We start from the raw sequence: 22,086 nt of genomic DNA on the forward strand, positions 1-22,086 counted from the left end.
TTCCTAATGGTTGTTTTCCGATTGATCTTCCAGTTAAGACTTCGAAAGCGTTCCTACCTTCTTCCATTCTCGCTACATGACCTGCCAACCCGAGCCTCCCAGACTTGATGACTCTAACAGTGTTTGGTAAACTGTATAAATTATGTAGTTCCTAGTTATGTAGTTCCCGGAATTACCCATTCCCATTCCTCTTGGATCCGAATATTCGTCTCAGGATCTTGATCTCAAATACTTTCAGTCTACATTCTTTCCTCAGAGTAAGCGACCATGTTTCACAACCATACAGAACAACAGGCATAATTATCGTTTTATGCATTTTAAGCTTCAAATTTCTTTACAGAATTCGCGACGACAAGAGATTTTGAACTGAATAATAACAGCAATTCGCTGCTTTTACACTGAGAAAAAAATTGTAGATGGCGTACTTAAAAAGATAGGTTACATGCGTAATCCCTGTAGTTTTTGGACTTAACGTACAGCAGACGTATAACTGAAAACGCATGTTTTATAATACTTTCCGTATAAGGGGATGTTATACCTTTTGCCACTGGTTTCTCAGTCCCCATAAGATAACATGTTAACTTTACTTCATGAATATCTAACGAAATATGGTACCATGTTACATTTCAAATAGCATTGCAAGGGACTCCTCAGATCAGTTTTCGAATGAATACTGAGTCTGCGTTATCGTAAAGTTTGAGAACCTCTTTTTTAAAGATATACTTATATAGTTTCACACACTATCCATGCAAAGGCAATAGTTACTGCATTGATACTTATTATGCGAATCAATAAAATTGTGTTATTTTTCTTTCGATGAATTCTTTCCTTGCCCACCTCCAAATATTGAGAAATATTTAAGGGGTGTTTTACATTTATTTTTGAATTTAAATATTGACTTCGTATTTTAGTGGAAATCGCTATTGTAAGGGCTTTGCTGATCATCGCAAACTAAAACGAATATTTAGCGTTAGGTTAACTCAATCTCGTATGAATTTGACATCACTCTTCCAAATTTGCGAACGCATGGCAACACAAAACGTGCATAAGTTTTTGCCAATACTTGCAATGTATATCGCAAATTTTACGTTGCGTTGACGCAGACGTTTACAGAATGAGTGCCCTGATTTATTGTTAGCAACGTTGTTTGGTGGGTAATGTGGGAATTTCTGAACCTGCAAGGTTGACAGCCAGACATATCTATTGGTCGGTCTGCAGTGTACTGTGCGGTGCTCAGACTGATAAAATTTGGGTATGGTAGAGGTGTACTTGCATAACAAATATTTTTCGTTATTTATTTGAGATCTTTTAAAGCCCAATTTCGGCACAATGAGTGATTATGAACTTGCGAAAGCTGGAAGCGATGTTGATGAAAGGTATAGTAAACAAATTTTGATGATCAGCTGAGCTAAAGTCACCAGATGATATGCTTTGCATGATGCTCAAATACGGCTAATGAACTACTTCATTGAATTTCAAGTTTGAAGTTAATGCAGATATATTTTTATTGTTTATTTTCTTGTGAGTTTCTGAAGTGAAAAAAGAGCTTTGTGAAGCTAGTTATTTATGCATGCGAATAAATTTGAGAGGAAGAATATATAAATACTTTTTATTATATGCCTACAATACACGCAGTTACAAGCTAGTTAATTGTATGGCAGACAATCATGAGTAAATTTGTGTATATGTAGATTTTCCATAGTAAGCATGTGTGTGTATACTTGTGTGGAAATTCTGTAAGCCATCGATCTGCTATGTTTTCGGCGTTTGGGACATTTAATTATTTGGCAAATAAGTATGGTGCAGATTAACGTACAGATTGATAATTTTCAAACCGCAAATCTAAAAATAAAATAAAAAGAATCTCGTGGATTCGTTAACTGAGTATGGTTTAAAATTTTGCATTCCTTTGTGGCTTGTCATTCTCAATTTCATTTCACTTCGTAATAGGTGATCATACAGACTAAGTTTTGGCTTGGTGGTGCAGATTTATTGTACGGATTCATACATAAATTCATTACATCCGGTATATGCCTCTTTTTTTCTTCAATCGATTTTTTGTATCATAATTTTGGGCTATGGGCTTGCATTCCTTTATATAGATGAGGGTTGGCAAAAACCATGGTTTTTATTGAAAAAAAAAACAAAAAACCCGTTCTTTTTGTTTAAATTTGCTTTTTTTTTGGTTTAAATAATTTGCTCTGTATTTATATCACATGTGGACACAAATAAGTTAGTTTCACCTTGGTGTTATTATGTAACGACCGAGTTATAATGGAAGGGTTCACATAAGCTTAACCACTTAACGTAAAGGGACGAGTATGCCCGTCCTTTTTTATTTTTATCGAAAACAAAACGACGAGTTTACTCGTCCTAGCTTCCGTTTACCCGTTCTTCTTTTAAAAGGTCGAATATACACGTTTTCTAATGTTTCCGCCAGATAGTGCTGCTGAAAAAATCATTTACGAGTCTTGCCGGTCAACAATGAACATTATCACCACCATTTGACCGATTCCATTTCAAATCGTCCAGGCAAACCACAATTGGTCCCCATCATAGTCTCAGATTTCATTTAATTTTTTTATATGGCATCTACATGCAATATTATTAGACCCATATTTTTTCTTTTTGCTGGAAAAAAAAATTCCTTCGATATACAGCCTTCCAAAATGGCTGCCATCCTCTCGGATTCCTCGAAAAACTGAAAAACATGTCAAATTAAAAGTTTTGTTGTGGAGAAACGAGTGTACTTAGTAACATAATCGCAATAGCAGGAAGAGTATAAAGTTGTATGTTTCGGTGGAGTGCCAAAATTCGTCTATTGGTCCAATAGGAATCGTGCAATTAACTCGCAATGTTGCCAACTTTGGTGAAATTTTTGCTAACTTCAAACATTTTTTTCTCTGTCCTCACGAGCAATATCAATCATCTGCTTCTAGCATCGAAATCTACTCCATAAGGTCTCTTGAAAATGTAAAGCACTTACGTTTCTGATTATTACATCCCACGTTATAGCATGATGAAAAGCTGAAAATTTCATTAAGACGCAATTTTCTCAAAAAGACCCACCTTTTAAAAATCTGAATTTTTTACATGTATTGGAGAAGTACCTAAGTATTTAATTGCCGTTAACCGTTCATGCGGCTGCAGCCTCTAACATTCGCAATTAATTATTGAAATTTCGATTTTTGTACTTGAAATGTAAATATTTCCTATGGGCATTTAGGTCCTGTACACAAGGCGATTTGAAAGGGAGTATGAAAATTTTGAGAGATGAATTCTGACATCAAATCCAGTAGAAAAGTTCCTATGAACATGAGTCGAATTCCGCTTCGTTTTCGAGTTACAGGGTTTCCAACTCGAGACCCAAACTCGGCTCGCGACAATGGAAAATAAAATATAAATTTCGCGTCAAATCAGAACTATGTGTTAAAGTTATGATGAAGTTCAGAAAGTTGATTTGTATGACTATGATAATTTTTACGTGCGTTGCAATTCGGTTGGCAGTGTTGCCAACTTGGTAGAACTTTTATTTGTTTCCAAATGACACTACGTGGTTTTTATTTGATATTTTGTATTCATTAATGATTGTAAACATCACATGAAGCACAATTTTCCCCACATAACCACAGTTTTCGAAATATATCTACCAAACATTACAATATTATATTTCATTGAAAGGTTTGTTTCGTGCGTTATTGATAGTTTGCAACATTAAGTGTGGATTTCACTTGATGTTTGCTATCATTAGTAAAACCAAAATGTCGCATAAAAACTACGTCTATGTAAGTTGTAATAATAATAATAATAATAATAATAATAATAAAAAGAAGAAGAAGACGAAAATTTATCTTATATTATTGCAAAACCTCTCATAACTCCACGCATCAAGTTCGAATTCGTTTAAGAAGTTCTGCTGCAACCACGAAAACTGTTTTCACTGGTAACATAATATTGTAGTGCACTAGTTACAGTGTGTGTGAATAACAATGAAGTAGTCCTATTACAGTAAGGACCGTATTAAATGTGTTGATTACTTTAAAAGGCATAAGATAATTGTGTACAGAAAGAATTCTTGACAAAAATTTTATCTTGCGGTAAAATATATGTATTGCGTACAACGCGTCTGCCAAAACGTAGTTTTAGGAGAGGTTTTGTGAGGAGAGATTATTTGTGTAAATGGTGCTTTGAATATATACCGTGAACAACATGAATATGTGAGAGATATTATAATGTTTACTCCATAGGAGGGTAATCCAGATAGAGCAAACATTATATTAGATAGTTGTAAATAGGACGTTTGCTCGAGCGTTGACGATGAAACAAGTTATTATAAGGAATAGCTTTTTTTTAACGTTAACTACACGTAAGCAAAAATTTTAAGTATAACTTTTAAAGACACAGAAGATTTAGCATTATATTTTAGAAAATTAACAAATTCCACAAATAAAAAGTAAAAAGTAAGTTTGCACCATGTACCCAAACGAATCACCACGAGGCACGAGGGGATGACATGCATAATTGCAGAAAATAATTGTCAATTGATTCGAAAATTTAATAAGTTGATAATATTTACAAATTCGACGTGGGATATAGGTTGCAATATTGAATTTACATTGATTATGTGTAAGTAACTAGATACTTGTAAGTCACATTTTTATACTGTATTTTCCGTGCAGCGTTATGCTAGAAGCTGTCCTTTTTGTTGCTTTTGAGTGAGAGAACACGCACACATAGAAACGTCGTTTTCTAGTATGTGCCAGTTTTTTTAATTAAAGAGAGAATTAAACTGCTTGAGCTGCATACAGCCAAAATAATGAATAAATGAGTTTATGACAATATTGGTGACCACGAAAGAAGGTGTAAATATGTAATTACGCATCAGCAAGATAAAGAATTTGTTCCTCTGAATGTAGATTTGGAAACCATTAACCAGACACTTAGCATGCTAAACATGAATGTGTCGCCATTAAAAACAGCCGTTATCGGTGAAACTTAGACTACGGTGAAGGATTCACCTCTCAAAATTTTCTATACTGCCTTTCAAATCGCCTTGTGTACATGACACAAATAAGCATCCTCCCCTAATAGTACGTTTGGGTAGACACGCTGTACGCAATTCATATATTTTACCGCAAAATAAAATTTTTGTCTAGAATTCTTTCTGTACACAATCTTATGGCTTTTAGAATAATCTACACATTTAATACGGTCCTTACTGTAATAGGACTTCCCCATTGTTATTCACACAAACACTTAACTAGTGCACTACAATGTCAAGCTACCAGTGAAAATTTTCATGGTTCCAGAGAGCACAAGGACGATGTTCACGACACCGAATCACACAAACTATCAATAACGCACGAGATAAAACCTTTTAATGAAATACATGTAAGTTTTCGAAAACTGTAGTGATGTAGGGAAAATTGTGCTTCATGTGATGTTTATAATCATTAATGAATATCAAATAAAATCCACGCAGTGTCATTTGGAAACAAATAAAAGTTCTACCAAGTTGGCAACACTGCCAACCGAATTGCAACTCACGTAAAAATCATCATACTGATGCAAATCAACTTTCTGAACTTTATCAAATGAAATGAAATGAAATCTTTGTTTTACGTCCCACGTTTATGCCGGTTAGGCTAAGGGAGACGGGGATGATGAGTAATGAATGAAATGGTGGAATGAAGAAAGTGGGAGGAAACGGGAGAACCCCGAGAAAACCCACGCACACGGTGTTTGTCCACCACAAAGTTCACTTGGCGGGGGCTGGGATCGAACCCAGGACCTCAAGCACCAGAGGTGCACGCTCTACCACTAAGTCACCGCGGCCCCCTGAACTTTATCTTCCATTGTCCCGAGATTCCAGGATTTCCATTGTCTCGAGTTGGAAACCCTGTAACTCGAAAACGAAACGGAATTCGGCTCATGTTTATAGGATTTTTTCTACTGGATTTGATGTCAGGATTCATCTCTCAAAATTTTCATACTCGCTTTCAATTCGCCTTGTGTATAGGGTGTAAATGCCCCTAGGAAATATATACATTTCAAGTACAAAAATCGAAATTTCAATAATTAATTGCGAATGTTAGGGGCTGCAGCCGCATGAACGATTAACGGATATTAAATACATAGGTACTTCTCCAATACATGTAAAAAATTCAGATTTTTAAAAGGTGAGGTTTTTGAGAAAATGGCGTCCAAACATGGCGTCTTAATGAAATTTTCAGCTTTTCATCATGCTATAACGTGGGATGTAATAATCAGAAACGTAAGTGCTTTACATTTTCAAGAGACCTTATGGAGTAGATTTCGATGCTAGAAGCAGATGATTGATATTGCTCGTGAGGACAGAAAAAAAATGTTTGAAGTTAGCAAAAATTTCACCAAAGTTGGCAACATTGCGAGTTAATTGCACGATTCCTATTGGTCTAATAGACGAATTTTGGCCCTCCACCGAAACATACAACTTAATACTCTTCCTGCTATTGCGATTATGTTACTAAGTACACTCGTTTCTCTACAATAAAATTTTAAATTTGACATGTTTTTCAGTTTTTCGAGGAATCCGAGAGGATGGCAGCCATTTTGGAAGGTTGTATATCGAAGGAATTTTTTTTTTTCAGCAAAAAGAAAAAAATATGGGTCTAATAATATTGCATGTGGTTTCTTATTTTAAAAAATGAACTAAATCTGAGACAGTCGTGTGGACCACCCTGAACAATTTGAAATGGAATCACTCATTTATAACGTTGTTATGTGAATATTGTAATAAAGTAAGAAAAAAATTACATTAAAAATGGAACAACTTTCGGTTGAAAATCTGTACGTTAAGAAGTTAAAGCAGAGTCCAAACCGTTTCTCGACTTACATCCGAAACAAATTGTCCTCCATTTGAGCTCGAAACCGGGACTAATTGTCCACAAATGCCATACATCTGCCGACTCACTCACGAAGGACTCCTGATACGTTGTACTAATCTTTACATACTTTCATCATAATTGTCTAACTGTCAAGAGTCATTTAGAAGGACAAAAAGATAAACAGTTGCACAAGTGAAACGATTATACAGAATTACATATGGACAATTTCAAAATACTGCAGAGTACAGAAGAACTAATTAAGTCGTAGTCCATTACGACTTTTATTAGTCCAAGTTAAAGAAATACAATGACCTAATTTGCATATCAGTAAGAAAAGTGAATAAAGATAAGAATTATTTGAGTCCACTTTGGCTCTGACCCATTTATATATAAATAGATACCAAAGATACTTCTGATTTCAGTAAATGCCTCTTGTGGGGTTTGTATGACCCTCCCCCCCAAAAAAAGGTACGGTATTTCGATGTATTTTATCAATAGTAAACATTATTAAAACAAAATATTTAGAGTTTTTCTTTGATTGCAATTGCATAACAATAATAACACTATTAAAAAATCACAAAAGAAACATTCATAAACTTATATTTTTAAAAAAGTTGCTTTTGTGGTATAATCTTTTGGGTAATGAATGGGTAATTTAGGTTTGAATATAATACGAATAATATACGAGAGTGAAACATGATAACCCACAAATGTGTGTTCACCAAGATTTTACAAATACTTTTTACGTACATTTTTCGTATTTTGGTTTAAACTTTTTTTTTTTTTTTTTTTTTTTTTTTTTTTGTGGAAAAAACGAGCTGCTTTAAACCAGCCAGCCCTGGTACAGATATACTTTAGAGAGACTTGAGTGTTCGTACACTATAAGAACTATGGTGCAAAGAACACTAACCTGCTTGTGCTAGGCTAGGTGGCTGTAAAAAAGTTCGAATACTATGTAGCCGTGACATCAGGAGCACAGCGGTAGCAAGGGGATGCGTCCATAGGCAGTAGGCGCATCAGCTAAGGAGAGTATACACATAAACGAGGATAGTGCAAAACACTGCTATGGCATAAAATTACTTTACGTGTTAAATTATGTTTTTGTACGTTACTAAAGATGTTAGGGGTAATATTCCAATATGTTTTCATTTCTGCTGCATCGCCGGACCACACGAGTATCGAAAAAAAAGTACCAAAATGCTAGAAATTAGGTTAGATTGAGTTAGTCATTTACCTTCAAAACAGGCGACACAAAAATCGAAAAAAAAAAAAAAAAAAAAAGGTACAAAATTAGGCTAGATTAGAATTAGTTAGAAGTCACTTAGCTATCTTCGAACTAGAGAATGCAGTTAAATCATATGTACTACTACAAATAGTTCCTTCCGCTTCCACATGCAATGCCGCGTACATAATCAAAAACAACCACCACCTTCTTAACTTCAACTGTTCCTTTACCTGACTTTCATTTACTGTACCTTGGAAACCAAAATAAATTATCCATTTCACCCGATAAGTTTCCTAAAATTAGTCCGGCGATACAGCAGTTAACCCGTGCATATTTGTGTTTCACAGTAACGTAACTTTCATAATTATGTGGATCCTTAACTATCGAACATTTCTATAGTTGTGCTCATGGGTTAGCACATTGACTTCACATACTTCACTTCACTGCTCTTTGTATATTGTGGTTATTGGCTGTCTTATGGATGAATCTGTGCATAACAGGTTCGATTTTCATTAATGCTTTTTACGTAGATACGCATCTTACGTGTAGAACACAACATATTTAGATTATTTACACAATTGTCTATTAAAATAGTATTACAACTTTGTTGTGTAAATTCTACAAATCTGTGGATCCGTACAGTAAATCTGCACCGTTTTGGCTATACATAGAATGAATAATTGGATATCTGTCTTCTTTATGTTCCGCATTCTATTCTATTGTTAACGTGTTTACTGATTATGTAATCGGTATATCTTGATACATGTTATGACAGCAAATAGTTTTTCTTAACCTTCCGCTCTTATTTAGTGACTAGAGAGCGTGTCTTCGGTGCACTGGATCGCGGGTTCGATTCCCAACGGGAGAATTGAAATTTGAGCTCATTACGGTGGTTCGTATTCCACCTTAAAATGTGGGTCCAGTTCCATATAGTCTTCATGCAGAAAGAAACGTTAAAATCCAATCGAACCAAGTACCTTATTGTATTTTCTTATTTGTGTATTTTATTCTTATGAAGGGTATCAGTTTTACCCCTAAAATTTTCTTTGTGACTTGGATATTTTCAGTATGTACTAAGATTAGAGATGTGTAAAAACGGCGCTCAAATCCTCTGTAATACTGGCTAGCTGCGCACGTCCAGGCTTCAGAAGATTTGTATCCGAGCGGGTTACGAAACAAACTGGAATGACACTATAAGAATGTTTAAATCATTGAGAGTGGATTGTATGCCAAACACAATATATACTCATTATGTGGCGAGTTACCTCGTTTCTCTCAATACTACTATTGTCTTCTCATTGCAGCTACATTTTTTTTTTCGTTGTTGCAACAGGAATGAAGTGAGTTCCAAATATAATAATCTTACCTACGAGCTATACTCTTTTTGTCTTAATCAGTATGACTTTCATAACTGACGTGATATATACCAAACTAAACAGGATGAAACCTATTAGGACCCCAAAATGGCAATTCTACTGGCAAAAATTGTTTAAGCAATTAAAAACCTTAACTGTAAAACACGCAAACAACGTATAAATCACCGTAGTAAGCACTAATTGAGGAGCAGGTTCTATGCTATCTGCTAGAATGGAACTTCATACAGTACACGTAGAAACAGCTCAGTAAGTTTATTAGTATAGTAATTACGAATTGCTCTCGCGTGCTACCTGCCAGGCTTTATTTCCTAAGGAATTCTTCATGTGAGCATACCTAAAGCAATTTTCATATTCCTTTTGCAGCCTTCGAAAACAACCGCGAAATGCGTTGTTGTATCACTGCACGCATGACTTTACCTATTGGTGAATGTGAAAGCTGTTTCATCTGCTTCTCGCAATATTTCTGCTGCAGCACGCGCATAGATCCTGTTACTGCGACGTGAGCTACTAGTCTTACTCTCACGCCATCCTCTCACTTGGGACAACATACCCAATGCTATGTTGACATTGACATATTGCTAAGTAGGCAGTGTTCTAAGAGCGAGTGAACATTGTTATTTTTTTAAAAAAAATGTAATTACAAATGAAATCACGGTAAGTTTGCCAATATTATCAACTGAAAGATCAAATGATGGCACTGGTTTGTAACTAACTAACTCACTCTATGGCCTATGGAACCCGGAGGTTCAATGCCGCGTTCACAAAAGCTCTCCACTGACTTCTATCCTTAGCTAATTGCATCCAGTTTCTACTTTATATTCCAATCTCTGCGAGATCCATCTTAATATTGTCCTCCCATCTGCGCCTAGGTCTTCCTAATGGTCGTTTTCCGATTGGTCTTCCAGTCAAGACTTTGAAAGCGTTTCTACTTTCTTCCATTCCAGCTACCTGACCTGCCCACCTAAGCCTCCTAGACTTGACGACCCTAACAATGTTGGGTAAACCGTATAAATTATGTAGTTCCTCGTTATGAAGTTTCCGCCATTCTCGTTCCTCTTGGGTCCGAATATTCTTCTCAGGATTCTGTTCTCAAATACTTTCAGTCTATGTTCTTCCCTCAGAGTAAGCGACCATGTTTCGCAGCCATACAGAACAACAGGCATGGTTTGTAACAGCAAATATATTTATCTGTATTGGAAATTATTTCATTTTCATCTGTGACCGAAATCATTCAGCAAATCCTTGGATACAGATTATACTTTCTCCCCTTAAGTTCTATTTTTCGATATGCTTTCTCACATTGTATAGCGTGCGAACGTACAATACAAATGGTAACTTCAGTCGTACGAAATAAATAAATAAGTGAGTACATCTTCTATTCTATGAGAACACGAAAATTCGCTACTTATGGCGTAACTACATTTTATGGGACCTCCGCCTTAACATTTTTTTTTTTTTTTTTTGAATATATAACAATAAATAACCATGCTTCGTTGTATCTCTGAATAATGAGTTAAATGCATGCAACTACTACGAATAAGTACTCATAAATGGAAAGCACTTTGTTACACATATAATTTATTCAATAAGATTCAGAATGGAAGATGCACTCTTAGCAGTCATTGACGTCGGTCTTCATGAAGAGTAGCAGGAATTAATTGAATGGTTCCATTCTTGCTTTCCTGTTAGCAAAACCCTTTACTCCCGTACATTAATTTTTTCAGCTTCTTTCGAATTTATTGAGAGCAGTGCTAGATTACTTAATCTATTTTGGCCCATTGTGCTTCTCACATAGTTTTTTTTAAAATTATTATTATTATTAATTTCAATTTTGAGAACGACCTCTCCGCAGAAGTGACAAACAGAGAGCGCCAAAAACAACAATTACGCGATAATAAATTTTGAAAAGCTAGACGCCTATGACATATTTCACAATTAAAAGCCTTGTCAGGTCAAACACAGAATTCTGAACACTTATTTCAGATTTCAACTGTTTCACAAAGCAAATTACCTCCGTCGGGAACGAAGAACCAATATCACAACTGTGAGTTGTTTGAAGTATCTGTGTCCTTAGAATTTAATCATCAGTGAGATGAATTATATTGGCAGGAATCAAAAAGGAAAATTTGGATACTGTATCATGCATAGATGTAAAACTATGGATTTAGTATGCCAAATAATTTAATTTACGTGCTAATTCTAAAATTTGATTCACTGTTACTGAGATGAGTATCTTCACACAACTCATCAAAATATCGTTTGACCTTTTTGAATTATTTGCATCTAAATGATGTCTGAACATTCCACTTTTACACAGTTTAATTGCTTCTTCCTTCAGATATAGCCGAGAAAAGGGGAGGGTGGTAGAACATTGCCGACTAATACAAAACTGAAAAGCATGTTGATTCGACCTAGGGTGAAGGGCACCCTTGGTAGTGTCTCCCCCCGCGCATTGCAGGGTTTGGCGCCATAGTAGTTACGCCCTTGACTTACGGTCTTAATTTTCTTCAAGTGAATAAACAACTTTGACAACGCTTACTAAACTGGGCTATTTGCTTTCCTCCTGCACTTACCGGCTTGCCTTGTTTATGCTTATTAGTGAAACTCAGAACAGCCGGTAACCTGCTCGCTTATTTAGGCGACATCTTTAAAAGGTCGCGCTCGCTTCACGTGTTTCGTCATTGGTTGTAACAGTTTTCTCTTAAAATTGTGATTTTGGTCCAGGATTTCGATCCCCTACAGAGATGTAATCGGATGATTTTGATTGAATTGGGAATGTTCTCAGTATGTCTTAATAATGCATTAATTACTAGAATATATTACATCTGTTTTTCTTTTGAAAGAATCAGTTGCCATTCTCAGTGTTGTTCACTTAACAATGATTTTTCATTTTTCTTTGAAGAATAGTTCTGAAACAGTCGTATCATTATAGAAAAATGGACTGAAATGTTCATTGTATCACACACAACGTACAAAACAACTCTACTCACTGTTATTGTTTAAGATATTAAATTCCATATATTTCATTACAGATGAGGAAATGGTCAAAATTAAAGAAAGAGAAAAGCGAGAGAGAAATTAAAAAGAATAAAAACTACGTGATCGATTCATTGCTAAATAGTATAGTGGTGTTTGAAGGTTAATTCTTCATATAGGTCTAATAATTCACATATTTCCTTTTAAAAATGTGATGAAATGAGCATTTAAGAAATGCGAAAACTGAATATTTTCAGTGTTAGAATCGTCAAAACATCCGAAGAAATCTTAAAAATGTAAGAATTTGATAATGTTGAATAGGAAGCTTCGTAACTTTTTTTTTTTTCCCACAGGCTGCGGCGAAATTAAAAGTAAGGTACCATACAATATTATGTTTTTTTATACCTATATAGAACTAAGCTGTTTCGTAGAATTTGATGAATGAGGTGTTGATGGAATCAAGTCTCACGACTGATACTTGGTATATGGCATCACATTTTCTATTGGATATCAAATGAGATAAGTCAGAAGGATTCCAAACATAGTTTATGGGTATTTCATTAAGTATAACAAAGGAAACAACCGAATAACCCTCAGTTCAATAAATAAGTAAAATCAATAGTTTTCAACTTCTTAAAAATGATCAATTGGTTATTTCAAACCTTATCTCGCCTCTAATGAAAAAATAGTAGCAGCTCAATATTTTGAATGAAAACTGTTAACTGTAGGGAACAATATTATCCATAATTTTTATACTTAAATCTAAATACATAATATTAGTATTTTCACATAGTAATATACACTAACATAATATTATCCTCCCTGTTGCGAAATGGTATCATGCGTTTTCACGGGTTCCATTTCCTATAAAAGACCTCCCGCTGGTCTAGTGGCTAGCACATTCACTTTTGGTGCATGTGGTTAGATTCCCGGTGGGAGAACATAAAAAATTACTTTCACAGTCATTCAATTTTATTAATCACCCATCTCATTTAGTTGAAAGGGCATAGCGTAGGACGTTAAACTAAGAAAAAGTCATTTAATTTCTATGGGGGAATTTTTTTTTTTTTATTTTTATTGTACGCCTCATTAATTATGTTTTTCGAGTATGCTTTGAAGCTAAGGGAGACGGCGATGACGAGATGAATAATAATGGTTGAATGAAGAAAGTGAAAATAAACAGGAGAACAGAAAAATCTACGCACAGAGTATTATCAACCAGAAAATCATTTGGCGCGAGCTGGAGTCACGCCAAGGATCCCACACACAAAAGGTGAGATCTCCACCTCTGAGCCAGCGCGCTCTTTTTTGTTGATGTAACACCGTAATAGCCAATGTGCTGACCACATGCTTCCTAAGCTGCTCGGTTGTCATAGCTCTTTCGGAACTGCAACGCCAGGAATTACATTATATAGAAGAAATCATAATAATGACTTGACGTTGCAGTAAAAAGACATAAAAAGACTGTACTGCGAAATTTGAAATGATGCACAAGGAGCACATATATTAAACAATTACATAAATTATGTTCTTATATTGTCTTTAATTCATTTATCGTGTAATTTTACCTGAAAGCCTCAGTGGAATTATAGGAGGATAAAAGAATTAGTCAATGTAAGAATACCGTAAGAATTTGATAACTGTTTAATAAGATGAGTTCATTGTGCACGATTTCATATTTGTAAGTATTGTCAAACCCAAGACAAGAGTGTGTGTCCCTCAATGATAAACTGATATCATTTCTGTTATTTCATGCTTACCATATGAACTACAGATGAGTGCAAAGAAGTTGAACGAAAGCTTATAGTCTCCCAAGAATACAGAGATATTTTGCAGACTATAAATTTTACTTGGTTAGAATTGTCATGGTGGAATCTATGAAGCCAAGTATGACATCAAAATCGCGTATATAGGTAATGACGAAACGGGATTTCTCCAAGAGTTGGGAATACTTTAGAGACTCAAAAAGTCTAATCCAACTATTCTTGGCTTATCCAAACATCCGCTGCCTAAATAGGGCTTCCAGATCTTACGTTTTTCCCGTAAAACTATTTCGTCCGTTTTTAAGTGAATAAAGGAACCATAGACCAGACATTTGTAAAATCTTTTTATACGATTTTGTTAGTGCAGTTTATTTTAATTTATTTTATTTTTTAATTAGAGGAACAGATTTCTTACACACTGTTAACAACGAAACTCAGCGATGTAACAGTATTCGGAGAGAAAGTACAACAGGTTGCATTTTTGTCTCATATTTAGCCGGCACTCCAACTTTACGATTAAGGATAATTTGGTTGTCACGTCTGTCAACATCGTCTCGATCGTGTGGTAATTTCGATCGATTTGAATTCTGTAAATATGTATTACAAGTATTTTTGAAACTATAACAAGAATGTGGAACTGTTAAACAGATAAAATTTTCATTAAAATATAGTTAAAAGGAACAAAGATTGGCGTAATATAATTGGTTGATTGGGTTTGAGAGTAGTGTGTCTTTCAGCACCGACGTTACATAAGACAAGCACTTGCGACTTAAAGTGGGATCCAAGCCACATGATCTGCCATTGGAAATTGTAATATACTTTTTGTTTTACGTGTTTCACTTGTTTTTTAATGAAACTGCCCCAGTTTCCAATGAAAATTATTCTGCGTTCTATGTGAACCATATATGTTTGTTATATGTAAATTCTAGGGATGGCCAAAATTTTCCGGAATTTTCCAAAGTCCTGATTTTTCCGAATTCCGGAATTTTTCCGATTTTACTTTCCGGATTGCGTAAAGTAAACATTCCGGAATTGCCCATCCCTAGTAAATTCTCAGTATCACACTATCTTCTGATTTTCCCCCTAAAATCGTAATATCTTCCCTTTATCTTTCTGAATAATCTGGCAACCTTAAACTTCCAGTGGGGCCCGAACCACTACTCTGTTTACACCCGAGAGAAGTGATCCTTTATCTGACCTCGAACGCAGAATCCGTTGATTACAAAGGCGACGAGTTTACCGACTTTTCGCGGAGGACGCTTGATAGAAATGCGTTCTAGTGATATTGAGTTAATTCAGAAGGACAAGAAGATTACACTTCTGCACAAGTGAAATCACTACACAGTTATACACGTTATTAAAATAATGGACGATTCTTAAAGACTACAAAAGATCTAATTTAGACCAACTTAGTTCAATAAGTCAGAAATACACAATTCGATTCAATTTGCGTGTCAAAGCTACGAATCATTTTAATTCACTCTAGCTCTCAACTATTCATACATATACATATGCAGAAAATAATTTTGATTTTAATAAAGCACTTTCATTCATGCTTCCTCAGTTTGTAATGTATGAGAAAAGATCTAGATCAGCGTTTCCCAATTTTTCTGATGTCGCAGATCGCTTGTAGCGACTATTAATTCTCCTTGGCCCTCCGCGAAATCAAAAATAATTTTTAAAAATATATTTTAGATATCATTAAAATGAAATTATTAATTCCAACTTCACAACACTAAATGTGCTATTTAAAAGAATGCAGTATTCTTATAAATGGAAATACTAGAAAAAAGATGCGATCATACCAGTCAAGCGTAATATTGACCTAATGTGATGGATTTTTCAGCCTGGGTTGTTTATTTCGTTATTTCTTCCTTTATCTTTTGGTGTTCTATACTCAGTTGGCTGAAACTTAGCTAATGTACAATCAGCGACAAAAGTTCTTTCCGTTTGGTAAAATTTATTTTGGGAATAACAGTCGTATGGCTGGAACGTACAGAAAATAACATTCTTTTTAATGCAGTGAAAACTGTTCTTACATTCTGAAATTATTTACGAAACTAATTTCTCAAACAGAAAGAACTTTTGTTGCTGATTGTACATTACAAATACATATTCCAAGTATGAGAAACACGATAGCAAATTTAATGAAAATAAAATGTCCCGCGGGCCACGTTTTAGTTTCTTCCCTTTCCTCCCTGCTCTGCAGACCACATATTGGGAAACACACTTCTAGATGATTTAAGATGCGAGGAAATTTCGATACAATATCATTATTTTAAAATAATAGAACCAAACGTATCATTCGGTTTTGATATATATATATATATATATATAACATGGAGAGTTTTGTAAGTTGTAGTGAAATTTATTGCTGATCCTAAGTACTGATATATAGCTACTTATAAAGCTCTCGTCAGTGCAAAATATTTATCAATTAATTTTACATTAATTCATTTAAAACATTATTATAATAAAATTCTCTTCAGCGTCGGAATGATTGAAAGAAATTATTATTTCCCTCATTCAGGTAAATATAAAGCTCAGAACCACTATTGCTTCATTTAATTAAAAAAAAATATTATGTATATATTTGTGCCAGCTGAAATAATGAAGATTATGAATATGTTACAAGAAAATGGAAACTGAATATATATATATATATATATATATATATATACTAGCAGCGTTCACCCCGCTTCGCTGGGGTCACCCCGGAACGCAATAAACCTTGTTAATTAGATAATTTTTACTTTTTCGCTTTCAAGTGATATGATAAAAACCATAGTAGATTGCAGTAAATGTTAACATTATATCGCCTGTCATTTATGTTAACCCGCCGAGTGACACGGTCATGCGGGTTGCATATAAATACGTTTATTTTTACCTATGATGAACTAACAAAGGATTTGTACCTTATGGACACTTGAATGGTCAATTATCTCAAGACACTGGTAATTAAAAATTAAAGTGATATGATAAAAACCATCTAGGGTCCAAATCCTAATAACCCCCCAAAAATGAAAGAAATTGGTTCAGCCGTATTAGCGTGATGAGGGAACAAAGGATTTGTGCGTTCTCTTTTATATATAAGATATATATATATATATATATATATTACGACACAATGCTATATAGTTCTCTGAATGTGGGAAATATTTATTTCTTACAGTCGTTTTGACACTGACGCCTGCGTAATGCTGCCGTCAAATTAAGCATGAGAAATATTCCTTCATATAACGAATGTAAAAGTACTATAATCTAGAGATAAAAAGACTTTACTTTGTAAGGGAGCAAAAACATATCCATACAGTTTCGCTGCTCTCTCGCATCGTTTTCCTTCTTTTCGTGGAGTTTTTATTTTTATTTTATTTTTTTTTTTTTTTAAAGAAATAGTAAGTTCAATCCTAATTTTCAAAAATTATGTTAAACGTGGCCTCTTATAGATGTAGGTTATAAGGTGGACAGAGTTTACTTTCTTGAAGGTGAAGTTGTAGTTTTCCACATATTAGTAATTAAGTTCGTCCACTTATCTTCCTCTTAAGGTAGAAATTATGGATGTTGTAACAGAACAATATATATGTTTAAAAACTTGAGGTTGACACTTATTTTTTCAGGTTCTATCACTGGGCTAATGAACGATTGAAAAGAGGTCGGTGCTGTGTGCGAGAAGTTAGTTTTTATGCATCAGATTATTCAAATTTTTATGTTGTAAAATATATATTTTCTTGAAGTTCAGAAAGGTGGTAATTTATAGAAAACCAAATTTCATGATCATTTGATGTGTAGAAGTGTAATAAACTGAAGTTTTTACCCATTAAATCTGTGTTTTCTTGAGTTAATGCCATCCCAACATTATTTAAATTTCCTTTATTCAGGTTCATAGGTCCTGCTTTGAATCTGGATAAAGGAAATTTGGATAACGTGTGAGATGACATAATCATTAAACCAAGAAAACATTGATTCAGTGAAAAGAAACTTCAGTTTATTACTCTTTAGAAATCAAATGTGGTAATTTTCTATGGATCATCAGCTTCGTTAAAGTCCAAGAAAATACCTTATATATTCGATTTTAACCCAATCCCCCGGAAACAAACATATGTATATATATATATATATATATATATATATATATATATAATACTTATTCCTACAATGCACAACGAATAAGTTTTCTGCAATTTAGTTATTAGTCAATCATTACCATCAGATTATTCAAATCCATCGTTAGTTATTTCTTTGCCACCGTCTTCATATAAGCATCGTCTTCTGTATCATCAAGCCCATTCGAGATTGAACGTTTCTTAAACGTTCTACCAACGATTTCTCTTGAGATATTCTTCAACGCATCCTAATCCATATACGCACTATCAAGACTACTCTGCTCCACACACCATATAGGCCTCAGTTTTCTATCCTTCGTGATGAGTCAGTTTGTGTACGTGTCTTCCAACTTGTCCTTGAACTGCTTGATGCACGCAGAAAAAGAGTTGAAGTCATCCCTCCTGGAAGACAGTCAGGGTTGTTTTACTCTTCTTTAACTGTATCTTTACCGCTTCTGTTGTATGACCTGCGTAAGAATCCAGAACAGGGAGACTACGAAAACCCAACAAAGTATAAGGTCGGCGTTGCCACACCAACCGAACCCATTCCTTCACCATGTGATAAACCACCCACTTTCGTTGGCACGTACAACGATTCTTTTTGGAAGTGTTTCCGTCTTCGGCAATATCTTGTGTTTAAACGCAATGAAAGGAGGCAGTTCATATCCATCTGTAGTACATGAAAATATAACTAACATACGTTGCTTTTCACTTCCTGTTGATAGGATTTTTATTCATACCTATCAACAGGAACTTCTGCCATATAGTTCAGGCATATTAAAATACATGGAAGTCTGGTTCACAGAAGCATTTCCTATCTAACCGAGAAGATGGCTACTTTCAGTGCTCCGCCTTCTCACAAAGCGCAGAAATTCTATCAATGTTTCTTCGAATCTTCTTGCAACTTCTGCGCAATTGACGTGTACCTACGAAGTGAAAATTCCCAGCACATCGTGAAAAGTTGAAGGCAATGGTGATTTGCTTTAAAATTGTTAACTTTTTTATTCTCTAGCGATTTCGTGAGCCTTAATTTAAATAATTTCGGCATTCATTGATAGATATTTCTGACGTTACCCCTTTACAGGCTCGTTTAATACTACTTCCATTGCATAATGGCGGTCACCTTTTAGCACTTGCTAGAATATGAAGTGGTGGTTCCTCTGATTTCTCCACCGTTTCGTGTTACTTTCCTCAATCCCGTATCGTTGCTGTGCAACAAGATTTGATGTGTCAGCGAAACAGATTACTTCCCTTTTAAATTCGGCAGTGTATGATAGCACTTTGTAAGGAAACGACTAAAACTTTCACTTTACAAAACTCAGCTTTTCTCCTACTTTCCTATTCTGCAATCATACAATATTTACGGAAAATATAATATCCTTACAAATGTTGTCAATACAAACTACATTATTTTGCTTTGATTTGCAGAAACTTACTTGTGACTTCTAGCGATATTTTTCGAAACATGTTTTCTATTGAGGGTTAAGGATTATCGCGCACTTTACCAGGCGTGTTAACGATACCGATTCTGGGCCGAGTGGTATTTTTGAACAAAAGAAAGTCTGCTTATAATCTGACGGTATATATTCTACTAATAAATATCTGCCGCATAAAAACTAACTTTGTGCGTTAGCTCAATGATGGAACATGAATGGTAAGAAGAGAGCCCACCTACATGTTACTAGTGTAGCAGCGCAGTTTAATACAGTGAAAGAAAGATACGAGAGAGCTTCGAAATAGTTTGGAGAAGTGTGTGTTCCCCGGACAGAAGGTAAGGTCTTTTAATCTCTAAGTTATGAATATGTATTCTCAGGCCCGTATTTATATATTGTGTGCCCCTGTGCTCTAAATAATTAGCCGCCCCCTCTCAGTGAAAGCGACCTATATTAGAGTTGAATTCACAGTTTTTGGGGTCGCTGAGATGAATACTGACAGTTTTAATCCAATTCAAGGTTATACTCAACTCCCCAGAGAGAGGTGAGATTTTAAAAGTATTCGAAAACGACAGATGCAGCTGTTGAATTCATAGTTTTCGAAGTCGTTGAGTTTAACGGTATCAGTTTTCATGATGTTCAAGTTTATCCTCACCCCTTGGAGTGAGGTGGAAGAGGGTGACTTTTTAAAAATAATCAGATAAGCTAGCTAATTAGCACTACTGTACTTAGAGCGAATTAAACACATGAACATATTTTCTCGTGCTTGCGCGGGACTCTGCGGGTTGCTAGTTTTAAATATTAAGTTACTTTAATGTGAATTTTTTTAAAAGTCCAAAATTTTGCTGCCCCCTAAATTCTGCCCCCCTGTGCTCGAGAACGGAATAGCACTTACCTAAATACGGGCTTGTGTATTCTATATCTTTAATTAAAATGTAAATACTGTATTTTATCATGATTATTTGTCCGTAGGGTATAAAACGAAAGATTTTAACGATATTAATAATAATAATAATAAAATAAGTTGTTTGAATCTATATATCAAAGACGTTCATTTTATGATGAAACTGAATTTTCATGTAATTGTGAAAATAGTAAGTTTTTTCCAGTTTATTGTTAATTAGGTTATTCATCTAAATTAAAGGACAAAGTCAAATCCTTTTGTGAAATTGATGGTATACCAACTTTTATAATTAAAGGATTTATGTATATTATAGTCCCTATTCTTGCATCATTATTTAATTCGAGTATAGAAACCTCTACCTATCCTGAGAGTTGGAAAACTGTTGTTGTTTCTCCTATCCCTAACATTAATGAGAAAGATTATACGGATTATTGACCAATTTCTATTATGGGAACATTACCTTCTTTTATTATAAACTTTTATATAATTATCTCTATAACCATGTTTCTGCTGAAATAATGGATCAATAGCATGGTTTTATGAAAAATAAATCCACCTTATCTTTAACATGCTTTATGTATGATATTATTCCTTCTGTAAGAACCCAAGGACAAGTAGATGTTTGAGGGTCATTTAACTCGAAGTGGCAACATGCAGCATTGACAGTAACGTCCGGTGGAACTTGATGTGCCAAGATAATGCCTTCGTGGTCGTATGACATTATTATCATGACCTTCACGTTTGTTAGCTCTTGCCTAAGCTTTTTCGGTCGTGGAGATTCTAGGTGGCGCCATTCACTCGACTGACGTTTCAATTTAGGCTCGTAGGATCTTCCCCACGTTTCGTCACTTACAATAATGTGGTGCAAGAAGTCATCATCATCTTCATTGTAACGTTGAAGGTGTAGGCGCGTAAACATTGCGTTTGAGCGGTATTTCATACAACAGTCACTTTAACTTTAACAATGTCTACTCGTACATATCCACGGAGCACACTACGTTCGTCATTTGTCTCCTGCCTACACGACACTCCAATCGTAGCAGTGTTCCCAGTTCTTGTTAAGTGACCCTCGTAATATATTTCGATTTCTAAGGCCTTCGACAAACTTCCTCACGTTATATTAATCAATAAACTTAATTCATATGACCTATCAGCAACTTTTATTAGATGGTTGATTTCATATTTAACTTGTAGAAGATTTGTTGTAACATCTAAAGGTCATGTTTCCGATACACACAGTATTTTTTCTGGTGTTCTCCAGGATTCCAATTTAGGTCCACTTCTGTTTCTCTTGTTTTCGAATGAACTTAAAGAAAATATTAATTGTCAATTTCTTACGTATGCTGACGATTTGAGGATTTATCGTGCTATTAATAACGTTTGTGATTGTGTTAAATTACACAATAATATTAATACCATTGTCACTTGGTCAAAGATTAA

At 34.8% G+C, this 22,086-nt stretch overlaps 1 protein-coding gene across 1 annotated transcript in view; it reads left to right on the plus strand.

Moving 5' to 3' along the window:
* Positions 1–1,174: 1,174 nt before the first annotated feature.
* LOC145694817 (uncharacterized) overlaps positions 1,175–22,086 on the plus strand; it is a 49,362-nt gene continuing 28,450 nt past the window's right edge. Inside the window, exon 1 of the mRNA XM_081771474.1 lies at positions 1,175–1,376. Coding sequence (XP_081627600.1) covers positions 1,330–1,376 — 47 coding nt within the window. The 5' untranslated portion in view covers positions 1,175–1,329. The remainder of the gene's footprint in view (positions 1,377–22,086) is intronic.

The sequence above is a fragment of the Thermobia domestica genome, chromosome 9 (genome assembly GCF_964235325.1).
Source record: "Thermobia domestica chromosome 9, izTheDome1.hap1.1, whole genome shotgun sequence".
NCBI classification, from domain to species: Eukaryota; Metazoa; Arthropoda; class Insecta; order Zygentoma; family Lepismatidae; genus Thermobia; species Thermobia domestica.